At 69.3% G+C, this 11,160-nt stretch overlaps 1 protein-coding gene across 1 annotated transcript; it reads right to left on the bottom strand.

Moving 5' to 3' along the window:
• Positions 1-103: 103 nt before the first annotated feature.
• On the bottom strand, positions 104-8,389 carry CTSZ (cathepsin Z). The gene is made up of 6 exons (XM_084248033.1): positions 8,184-8,389; positions 7,770-7,933; positions 3,451-3,630; positions 1,568-1,718; positions 1,154-1,316; positions 104-587 (listed from the first exon to the last, which is right to left on the bottom strand). The coding sequence occupies exons 1-6, from the start codon at positions 8,327-8,329 to the stop codon at positions 477-479; spliced, it is 915 nt and encodes a 304-aa protein (XP_084104159.1). The 5' UTR covers positions 8,330-8,389; the 3' UTR covers positions 104-476.
• Positions 8,390-11,160: the final 2,771 nt, after the last annotated feature.

Raw genomic sequence — 11,160 nt, 5'->3', positions numbered from 1 at the left:
AGAGCGAAGTTTTACAAAACTCGTCTGGGTTGAAGGTGTAGAGCCGGTGTCGGTCTGTCCCGTGTAAATAAAACGTGCTCCAGCTCAGTCCTTAGGAGTCGAGTGATTTTATTCATCGCGTCTGTGTTTGAAATTGCCACCTCTCCCCCCGATCACGAGCACACGGAGCGGGTGACAGGTCTGGACTGCGCTAGTGCCTCGGGACCGTGGTATGGACCAGCCAGGAGACCAGGTCGTCCACTGCGGCAAACACAGGTCACGCTCTTGAGGCCCCCTCCTCCCCAGGGGCTGAGTCTGCCCCCCCCAGCTCCCTCAGGGGTGCCGGTTCTGCAGCTTGGCCCCTTCAGGTGCTCAGTGCTGTCACGACGCCCCTGTGCCCGGACTGTCCACCCCCGGCCCTCAGACCCCAGCAGCCCCAACGCGGTGCCCGAAACAGTGTCTCTGGTCTGGTCAGGAGTCCCTTCTTCAGCAGCGGCTTAGACGATGGGGTCCCCGAAGGTGCAGTACTGCTCGAGGGCCAGGTTGTAGTCGTCGCCCCGGCCGTCCTTGTAGGTGCTGGTCACTATCCGCATCCAGCCACGCTCGCCCTGCGGGGGGTGCACGTTAGCCCGGCCTCCCCACCTCTCCCCTCTCTGGGGGGGCAGTCATGTGGTGTCCAGTCCAAACCACCTCCTCGGCTTCCCCTTTCCTTCCCCGGGACCCCGTTCCTAAAGGGCTTCTGTGAAATATTTACCGAGGTTACTATTTAACCCAGCACAGGGCCCTCTGTGCAGAGCAGATAATGTCACCAAGTGTGGGCTGGCGGGGCCAGAGGACTTCGCTGCCTGCTCGCTGCCCCGCGTCGCCATTTAACGAGAGCAGAACTGGCCCTTCCCCCACGTCCTAGGGTTTCTGTGTCTACACTGTTCCGGCTCCGAGATGCCTCCGCATTGAGAGTTCTGGCAATTAATCGCCCCCGCATTTTTGACCCAACTCAAAAGTATTTGCAAAAAGCCCCAGTATTCCTTAGGAAAGCCCCACGCGGAAGGTGAGGGTGGCTGCCAGGAGCCGCCGGGTGAGTGCCCGCATCGCTGCCCCACGGGGGAGAGGGGGGCAGAAGGACCCGCCCCTGCGGCGCCAGCCCCTGTGCCAAGCCCCCGAGCAAGCATCTTACCCAAGGTTCACCCCACGAGTTCCGCACAATCCAGTACTCGGTGCCGTTGCTGACCCCCCAGCCGGCCACGGAGACCACGTGGTTGATGGAGGCCTTCTCCGCGTACTCCGCGTACACGCCGCCCGAGTACTTGTCCATCTTCTCCGTCGCCATGATCCCGCAGCTGAGAGCCAGGGCCGCCATCAGCACCGGGGAGGGCAGGACGCCGCCCCTCAGCACAGCGCCGCAAAGGCGCGCCCGCCGTGCTCCCTGCCGTGCTCCCCGCCGTGCTCCCCGCCTCTCCCTGAACGGGGCCTCGCACACGCTGACCCCCAGGGCGCGGCGAGGCCGGCGTCCTCTAGGAGAAAACTCCCACTCGAGCCGTGTGAGGAGCGAGGAGGCCGGTCCCGCGGCCTGGGCCGGCCGGCGGCTCACCTGATAGGCCCGTTGGCGTAGATCTCGGCCATCATCTTCTCCCTCCCGGACAGGGAGCCGTAGTCGCCGACTTTCCACAGGGTGTAGTTCTGGATGGCGTGGCACTCTTTGAACTCGGTGCAGGTGCCACACTGGTTGAACTTGTCACACTCTGGGGGAGAGCAAGGGGTGGCGGCGTGAGCCCGTCTCCCGCGGGGCGCGGCACCCGCCCCTCCATGCCTCAGTGAGGACCAGAAACCACCCCGGGCGGGCGCTCCAGACAAGCCCTTCCCGATGACAGGCGCGCGGGGCGCAGCGGGCGGGCGGGAGCTGGCCTGCCTGCCTCCAAGGCTGGGGGAAGGCCCTTTCCACGTTCTCCGCAGCCGCAAATCGTGCAATTAAGTTACTAACTTGTAATGTCAGGCTGCTCTGCTGGCTGGGACTGGGCCAGCACAGCCGGGACAAGTAAGCTTTTCCACATATTTCGGTTTGAGACGCTGTGAAGACGTAGCTCCTCAGCGGCGTGTGGCGGCCTCTGGGGCCCAGCGTCCTCTCCGTCCTGCCGACCGCCTCGCCCTCACGGCGCGTGTCACCCAAGCCGCCCTAGCTTCACTGCCGCCCCGCCCTCCCTCCGCACAGCCGCCCCCTTGAGAATGGAACTGCTGGTTTGCTCTGCCCCTCCAAGCTGACGCCAAACACCCAGCGTCCAGTCCAACAGGGGGTCCCCAAGGAACGGGGAGGTGCCGGGTCCCCTGCCCCACCCAGGGGAGGGTGGAGCTGAGCAGGGAGGAGCAGCTGGAGAGGAGATGGGGAAGGAAGGAAGGGGATGGGGACCCACAAGGGGGCCGGGGGGAGGCACGCGGAGAGACATGTGAAGAAGCCGCGTCGGCCTCTCAGCCTGGGACTTGCCCCAGGGACTTGGGGGACACGGATGGAGACACTTGAGACAGACGTGGGGCGACCCTGGGGGGAGGCTTGATTTCGCTCTTTTCCTCCCAGACTGGCCCGGCCCCTTCCACCCCTTTCCTTGGGTCCCACCAGGAGGTGCCTTAGGCTGGGGGCGGCTTCCGGGCCTCAGCGGCCCTGCTCTGGGCCAGCCCTGTCTGGCTGGACATTGACCCCCGAGGGGAGGGGAACTCTGGGTGTTTCATGTAAAAAATATTTTATCCTTTCCTCTCGCTTCTCTTCACGGCGCACCGCTCCCTCCCGCCAAAGGCCAAGCGCCAGAGCGCGTTTTGTCTTGAGGCAGTGGACGGCAGGACCTGTTCAGAGCAGGCAAGTCTGGGGCTCCTGGGCAGCCCCACCCTGCCCTGCAGTGCAGCCAGGCTGCAGCGGGTCTCCCCCCACCTCTGCTAACTCCCAGACGCGCTGGGGCTGCACACAGGGGCCTGGGGCCTGGCCTTGGCGGACCAGACCAGTTCCAGCAGGACAGGGCCGGGCCCGGGGGACCACCCGCCTCCTCCTCCCCTGCTCCTCTCTGGGGTTCTCTGACCCTGCTGCGCCCACACTTCAGGAAGACTCACCCAACCAGTCTGGGGTGTCCATCCCTGGCAGGTGCCTCTGCCACTTGGGGTGCGGGGCACGCCCTTCATGTGCCTAGGGGCAGAGCAGCGCCCCCTGCTCACCACCCTTCCCGTCCTGTCTCAAGAACTTGAGTCCACCTCGCTCTGCTCCGCAGGACAGCGGCTTCGGCTGCCCATCAAGGAACTTTATGGACTTTCCCTTCCCTTTGCTGTCCACGGGGAGCAGCCTCCAAGGAATGTGCCCGCCTGGAGACTGCAGGCCAGGACCCCGGGGCCCCCCACCCCCGCTCCACAGAACCCCCCATGCCAGCCCCGCAGCTTCCCAGCCTCCAGGTGGCTGGCCCCTCCCGGGGCCGGCCGGGCGGACCGTGGGGCGCCTACCCTGGTCCTTGGCCTGGTAGTTGTTGCACGTCTCGTCGGGGATGCCGTGCCTGTGCGCGTACTCCCACACCAGCAGGTCGTTGCCGCCCTCGCAGGAGCCCGCGTCGCCGCAGTCGATGACGTTCTGCACGGACAGCAGGGTGGACGGCCACGCTGCCTTCCTCTTGATGTTGATCCGATCTGTGGGGGCGGCAGCCCCGGTCAGCACCACCCTCTTCTCCCGAGGCCCTCGACCAAGGACATCCCCACCAGAGACCGGGGGAGCAGAGACCCCCCCCAGGCCAGAAGCGCCCACTCGGGAGCTCAGTGTGAAGACTCAACCCCCTGTGCCAGGGAGCAGCCCCAGACACCCGGGACAAAGGCCGGTCCCCACTCCCGAGGGCCCAAGTGGGTGCCCCCAAGCTCAGGGACAGCCCCGGGCCACAGTCCCGGAGCCAAACCGGCCCCAGGGAAGGGCAGGCTGGGACCAGCTCCCGGCACACCTGGGCGGAGGGAGGACACTCTAACCGCGTGTGCAGGGCCCGCGCCCCCAGGCTGCCGGGACAGCGAGGACGGCTGCCGCACCCTCCTGGGCCTGCCGAGGGCCTCCCTTTCTGCGTGGAAACCGGCCAGGCCCGCAGCCAGCCCCGCCCTGCACCTGCGCCTGCTCGTCCCACTTGGCCAAGCAGCCTAGGCCACGCCCGCCGCACCTGCCTCACCTGCGTTCCCGCGCCAAGTCCACTCACCTGCTCTTTCCCTGATGATGGCGCGGCCTCCGCTCCCCCCACGGCCGCCCAGAGGGCCCCCACCAGCCCGAGCCCTGGCGCCCACCCTGCTCCACTGCCTCATCTGACCAGCCTGGAGCCTGGTCCCACCGCCACAGCCCCTTCCTCCAGCCGCCCTTCTCCTGGGACACCCCTGGCCGGCCGCTGGTCCCCCTCAGCCGCCTGCTCTGCCAGCCACACCGCACCCTCCCCGGAGCAGCTGGCACTACCTAACGCACCGACAAGGCAGGAGCACCCGCTCCAGGCCACCCCCAAGCGCTTTGTGCAGCCTCAGCCCCCACGCCTCCCGCACGCAGTAGGTCCGCGCAAGGCAGCTCCTGCGCCGAGGACCGGAATTTACTGATGAGACCCAGGGTGCCACCTCCCCGGCAGCCCTGGAGGTTCTTGAACCTCACACCCCAGCTTCTGCAGCCCCCCCGCGGCCCCCACTGCTGTCTCCATCCCACGTGCCTCCAGCCAAAGCCGAGAAGCTTCCTCAGCAGGATGGCGACACCGGGGTGGGTGGCAGTCACGCCCAGAGCGAGAAGTGGGGGGCCAAGGGCTGCCTCGAGGGCCCGGTGCTGCCCTCCATGCCTGGCTGGCGACTGGTGCTTGTCTGCTGGCCCTGCGGCGCCTCCCTCTGCCCGCGCCACCCAACCTGCCTGCAGGCGCTTCCCGCCTCGCGGGCCCCAGCTGCCCACACCAGACAAAAGAATGATCCGTGACTTCTCCCCACAGGAGCGCCCCTTCCAGACTGGACTCGGCACCTCTCTCTCCACCGGCTCCTCCCGGGCCCCACTCCAGCACCAGACGACCCGGGGGACCCTGGTCCTGCGACGCTCTGGTCTCGCCTCACCAGCTCCCCTCCAGGCCTCACATCCGCTGCCCTCACGCCCGGCCCCTGTGCCCCTCATCCCCGAAGTCCGCCTCCTCTGTGTCCTCACCCGTGTCCCCCCACTCTGGGGGCCACAGATGGGCCACGGAGCCAGGGGCTCCTCTTCGCCACCCCCGGGAGTCCTCACCCCCATGTGAGACCAGAGCGGGCCCCGCGCCCTTGCACCTCGCCGTCCACACCCACTTCCTGGGACGGAGGCGGCCGCCCGCCTAGGGCCGCCCAGGCCCCCGCCCCCCCAAGCTGTGCATTCTCACCCGCTGTGCACTTACCCCAAGTAAGTGTCCACACCTACTGTGCGCTCACCCCAAGTAAGTGTCCACACCTACTGTGCGCTCACCCCAAGTAAGTGTCCACACCTACTGTGCGCTCACCCCAAGTAAGTGTCCACACCTACCGTGCGCTCACCCCAGGCGTCTATCACGCCTGCTGCGCACCACGCTCCGTCCCCGAGCTGGGAAAGCAGCGGCAGACACAGGAAACACAGGAGCCCCTTCCCACAGGCTCACATGGTGGGGGCGGCGGGCCATAGCGCTGGGCACGAGGACACGAGGCGTCCGGCCCTGCGCGGCCAAGTAAGGGGAGTGGACTGGGGTGCATTGGGGGCGGCAGGGAAGCCTGGAGAGCGGGTTTCTGGACAGGAAGGGACGGCCCGCAGCCCCTGGCATCCGGCCGGGGTGCCGCCCGGACAGGGGGCAGCTGCCGTGGGCTCCTGCAGGCCGAGCAGGGCTCGTGTTCCCGGGTGGGGCATCTCAGACGGCTCCCGCGGGACAGAAACGTGACCCAGGGGCCTGGGCAGCCTGGGCAGCCTGGCTCTGCTGCGGGCGCAGGCAGGGAGACTGGTCAGGCCGGCCAGGCCGGTGGGTGCCAGGCAGGAAGCGGAGGCGTTCGGGAAATGCGCGAAGGGAGAAGGGACAGGTTGAGTTGGGCGTGGACAGGCAGGCGGGACGCGGGGATCTGCCTGAGTAACGGGAAAGAGGAGTTTCGAAAGAGGAGTTTCGCGCGGCCGGCGGGGAGCAGGGCGAGGAGGCAGGTGCGGAGGGGGGAAGGCCAGGTTGGGGGGCAGGAAGGCCGCTGGGGAGGAAGGGGCTGAGCACAAGAGGTTGGAGTGTCAGGGGTCTCAGCGCCAGGGAGCGCTCAGGTGATGGGTGCAGGACACCCCCAGCCGAGGCCTGGGGGAGGAAGAGGAGGCCCCCGGGGGGGAGGCGCAGGGGATGGGGCGCGGCAGGAGGACCCCGGAAGGAGGTTCAGGCATAACTGAGGAGGAGGAGCCTGGCCCTCCTCAGTGGCCTGGGGCTGGGGGAGGGCGAGGGGTCAGCAGGCCAGAGTGGGCTCAGGATGGAGGAGAGCAAAGGGGGACACACCCCTCTGGGGGCCCGGCAGGGATGGGGGCCGCAGGCGGGCAGGTGGGAGCCCCTGCTCCTCTGTCCGCAGGGAGAAGCGGCCTCAGCCCAGGCCGGACGGGGGGCAGGGCGGGCGGGCACGGGTGGCAGCTGTGCGCAGCCCCAGACAGCCCTGCCAGGGTTCTGCTTCCTCTGCGGAGGAGGAGGGGGGCCTCGCTGCGGGGGGAGCGCGAGGTTGTGTGGAAAGACCAAGGACAGGCTCCGCCAGCAGGGACCTGACCCGCGCAGGGACCGGCCCGCCGCGCCCCTCCAGCCCTCGGCCCTGCAGTCACTGGCCGAGGCAGGGCTTAGCCCTGACTCCCTGCGAGGCTCCCACAGGCTCCCCCCACCCAGGGTGGAGGCCCGGGACCCTCCCCCGCCCTCCCTCAGGCTCTGCTTTCGGTTCCTCTTCGCTGGCATCCCCGCCCCCGCGCCCAACCCCGCCAACCTGGCCCGGGGCCGCCCTGCGCTTAGGCCTCTGGCTCCACATTCTCAGGGTCCCTGCCCATCTCCACGCCAGCCGGCACCCCCAGCCCCCAGAGTCCCCTGCAGAGAAAATGGTGGCCTCTGCTACCTGCCGGCGTCTTCCCCAAGGATGGGAAGTGCGCTAACCCCAGGGGGACTTCTCTGGTGTTCCCAGAGGGAGACGTCACCGAGGCCCTCAGATGCCACAGCTCTAGCTGGCCAGGCCTGGGTCAGAAGCCACCCCACGCCTCACCCCACAGACGGCAGCAGGCCCTGGCCCCGGCCCCCGGCCCCGCGCTCCGGCCGCTGGGGCTGTAGGAAGATCCCGAGGCTGATCTGGAGTCTCCCCCCGCCGCCCCCCCAGATCCCCAGGACAAGGCCCACGGCTGTCCCAAGTGGCAGGGCCTCAGCTTCCCTCCCGCCTCCCGCAAGCCTTCCTGGTGGCCAGAGGGCGAAGGTCCAGCCAGCATCGCGCCACGCCCGGCCCGGAGCGCCCGGCCCGGCAATCATTAACGCCGCACATCTCGCGTGCCCAGCGGGCAGGGCCTCGCAGCTCCTTTCTGGCTGGCTGGGGGGCTCCGGGGGCTTCGGGAGAGAGAAGCATGTGGGGGCCACTGTCACCGGCTCAGCCCTCGGCCTGCAGCCGCCTGCGCGCGAGGCACAGCTGTGCCGCTGGCCCGAGGCGGGAGGAGGCAGGGGCCCAGGTCAGGGGGGCCAGGGCGCCGGTGACCCTCCTGCGCTGTGTCCCGGCACAAAACGGCAGGCGCTGGGGCCGGGCTGAGGCCACCGGTGTGACCTCACCTTGGCCGCAGTCCAGACCAGACGGGCCCTACCTACCCGCCAGGGCGCTGGTGCTGCCGTGGGCCCAGCAGGAGCCGCAGTACTGGGGGATGTGCTGGTTCCTGGTGACGCTGGCGTAGTTGACCCCCGCCACGTCGCGCCAGTCCCAGCTCTTGGGCAGGTCCCCCGCCGACAGGTACTCGTGGGGCCGGGGGTACGTCCTGGGGAGAGACCCCACCCGCGGGTCAGCGCGGGGCGCCCGCGCCTCTCCGCCCCCAAGCGCAGGAGCCCCCAGCCCGCTCAGGACCAGGAGGCAGGGCACCCCCAAAGCAGGAACCCGGCTGCGCCCCAAGCGATGCCCTGAGCCAGGCGGGCGGCCCGCGAGGCCTCCCCCGCCCCGCGGAAGGGCCAGCGGGGACCCCAGCCAGGGGCGAGGCCGCCCCCCGCCCCCCCCCGCCCCCCGCCGCGCACCTGCGCCCCAGCCCCGACAGCCGGTCGGCGCGCAGGGCCTGGAAGCAGCCGCGGCCCGCGCGGAGGTGCAGCCCGGCCCGGCCCGCGCCCGCCAGCGCCACGAGCAGCAGCAGCAGCAGCGGCCGCGCCGGCCCGGACGACGCCATGGCCCGCGCTCCCGAGCGGCCCGGATTCGGACTCGGATTCGGACTCGGATTCGGACTCGGATTCGGTGCCCCTGCGGCCTCCGCCCGCGCCGGCCTCCCTCGCCGTCCCGGGCCCTTAAGGTGCCGCCGGCCGGACACACCCCCGGGGCGGGGCCGCCGCCGCCCGCGACCCGCCCCGCCGCCCCGGCCGTCCGGGCCCAGAGGGCAGCCCGGCCCGCCCGCCCGCCCGCCGCCGACTCCGGGCCGGGCCGGGCCGGGGCGCGGGACTCGGGCCTGGAGCCGCGGTCCCCGCGCCCTCGGGCCGCCTTCCAGGAGTGGCCAGGGACGCCCCCAAGCCCTGGGAGGGTGCGGGTCTGGCTTCCCGAACCCCACTTCCCCGAGGCCCAGGCCCGCGCCGAGGTGGCCGCCCTGTCGAGAGGAGGGCGGGTCTCGGAGAACCTGCCCCGCCAGCAGGATCCCACCCGGCAGAGACCTCGTTAGCTTTGTCCCCCAAAAAGATGCTGACAAGACATTTGTCATCAAATGGGGAACCAAAAGGGGAAGTGGGGAGGCCAAGGCGTGATTTCACAAGCGCCCCTGCTCCCCGCCCGCCACGGGGTGGGCTTCCGAGGACCCACAAAATGGCCTCCCCCATCCAGTCAGCAGCGCCCCGGCTCCGGGGTCTCCGGGCTCCCCAGCACTCAGCTGCCCACCACCTTCCCACAGCCCCCTCAGCCTGCCCCCAGCCAGCAAGCAGAAGCCAGAGCAGCTGCCTTCCAGAAAATTCCGTGACCACCCGGGCATCTCCGGGGTGACTGAGGGATCCTCGGGGGCTGGGACCCGAGCTGGCCGTGCCTCTCGGAGCGGAGCGATGCCTCCGAGGCCAAGGCTGGCCCTGCCTTGTCAGCCCCGAGGGAAAGCCTGTTCCTGAAAAGCTGCTGCCTGGAGGGTATAGACGGGCCCTGCCCCGGCCGGCTCACTGTCCCGGGACTTCCCTTCACCAGGGCGCTGGCGGTTTGTCCTCCGCGGGGGACTGTCCCAGGGGATACCCAGGGTGGGCTTTTGTCTCCTCTAAAGAAAAAACTAATGTTGCCTGAGAGCGGCCAGCCTGGTCACAGTTTAGTGGGTGACAAATGTTGGGAGGACCCCGGTTATCAGGGCCATGCGTTTGACAGCCGGCCTGGCTGTGCCTCTCGGGGCAGAGGGAGGCCTCTGAGGCAAAGGCTGGCCCGGCTTTCCCAGCCCAGAGGTCGTCCTGCCCGAACAGGGCAGACACCTAGCTCAGAAGGGCCGGAGGAAGGCCCTCCCCTGGCCTCCGTGGCTGGGAAGCCGGGGGCCCGGCCCTGCGGTGGGGTACCACGCTCTCTCCCAGGGCACCCTTGGGAACCTCGCGGGGTTTCCCAGGAAGGCCCACCCCACAAGGGGTCAGTGACCGTCAGGACCTGTCACAGCTCCCCGCGGACACGTGGCACCTGCAGGGACAGGGCCCAAGGCCCGGCCCAGCCTCGGCAGGCAGGCACCTTCCACGCCGGGCATTCCAGACACGGGAGCTGTGGGCGGGGGTTTCCCCGACATAGAAGCACTCACACTCGGAACCGGGCGGGGCAGGGGGCGCCCCGATGTTGGAGCCCCAGCTTTGGAGGCGAGCAGAAGGAAACGAGGTGGACGGCACCACCCGTGGCGGGTCTGAGCTGCCAAGCGGGCCGGACCCTGTCCTGTGCTCTGAGCTAGTGCAGGGGGTGTCTGTTCTCTGGAGGCCGCGGGCTGCATCCCCAGGGGGTCGCGGAGACCGTCCCCAGGCCCGTTTCAGCAGAAGTTCTTCAACATGTTCCGTTGGGGGCTGGGGACAGAGACCCACCCCAGCCCAGTGTCCTCCCACAGATGGCGGGCCGGGCCGCACAGACGCTGCTATTAAGAGGGCCTCGCAGAGGAAGGACGCCGAGAACCTGCCGGACCGGCCCAGAGGCCTGCCAGGGCCCCGTTTATCTCCAGCCATCTGTCTTCAAAGCATCACCTGAGTGGCCGCAGGGACTTTGCCACCGCACAAGCAGGGTCCCCGGGAGGGCGCACAGCCTCTCCCGGGCGGTGACTCACCTGTCTGGCTGGAGTCTGGGAGGCTCAGGGTGGGGCTGGGACCTCTCGCCCCCCCAGGCCCTCCTTGCCCGCCCCGCTTGGCTGCAGCAGCATCTCCCCAGCCCCACGTGCCGCCCCCACCCCATCCAGTGCCGGGAGGGTCAGTAGGGGCGGGAGAGCTTGGCGTCACCCCTGAAGCCCGTGCGGAGCTCCCTCCCTGGGAAGCCAACTTTGTGCCCGGGGCTCTCTTCCTGCCTGTGCCCGTTCCGCTCCCGGTGGTGCCCACACGCAGAAACGAGGATGTCCTGGAGACTCTCCCGCCAGGTCCGCCCCGTCGGCACCGCGGCGCTGCTGTGAGGTGGAGCAACTGCTACCGCCTGGTGGGAAGGCCGGGGTCCCGAGAGGTCGGGCTCCAGCCTCAGCCCCAGGTTCGTGGGTGGCAGGTTTGAACCCAGTGCCCCCCTTATTTTTACCCCACCAAGTCCCCTGCACCCGTGATGCCAGGCCACAGCGCAAACGCCTGCTCATTCCTGAAGGCGCACGGGTCCTGCACGTGCTCCCCGGGAGGCAGCCCTGCGCCCAGCCCCAGGAGGAGAGCCCGCTCCTGCCAGGCTGCTGGCTCCCAGCTACCTACTCCGTGCCCGCAGGGAGCGTCCGTGTGCCCGGCACCCGTGGGACAAGGACAAAGCAGGGCTCCCTGGAACCAGGCCCTCGGGGCGAGGGTGTGTGGGGCAGCCTCTGGCATGGCCAGTGTTCTGGGCTTGAGTGACAAGGACATC

The sequence above is a fragment of the Talpa europaea genome (genome assembly GCF_964194135.1).
Source record: "Talpa europaea genome assembly, chromosome: 11".
NCBI classification, from domain to species: domain Eukaryota; kingdom Metazoa; phylum Chordata; class Mammalia; order Eulipotyphla; family Talpidae; genus Talpa; species Talpa europaea.
This window is presented reverse-complemented; position numbering and strand designations above follow the sequence as displayed.

Coding starts and splice junctions, on each gene's coding strand:
- CTSZ (XM_084248033.1), bottom strand. CDS start 8,329: ATGGCGTCGTCCGGGCCGGCGCGGCCGCTGCTGCTGCTGCTGCTCGTG. Junction 1,719..3,450: donor CTACCAGGCCAAGGACCAGG/GTAGGCGCCCCA, acceptor GCTCTCCCCCAG/AGTGTGACAAGTTCAACCAG. Junction 1,317..1,567: donor TACGCCAACGGGCCTATCAG/GTGAGCCGCCGG, acceptor CCTGGCTCTCAG/CTGCGGGATCATGGCGACGG.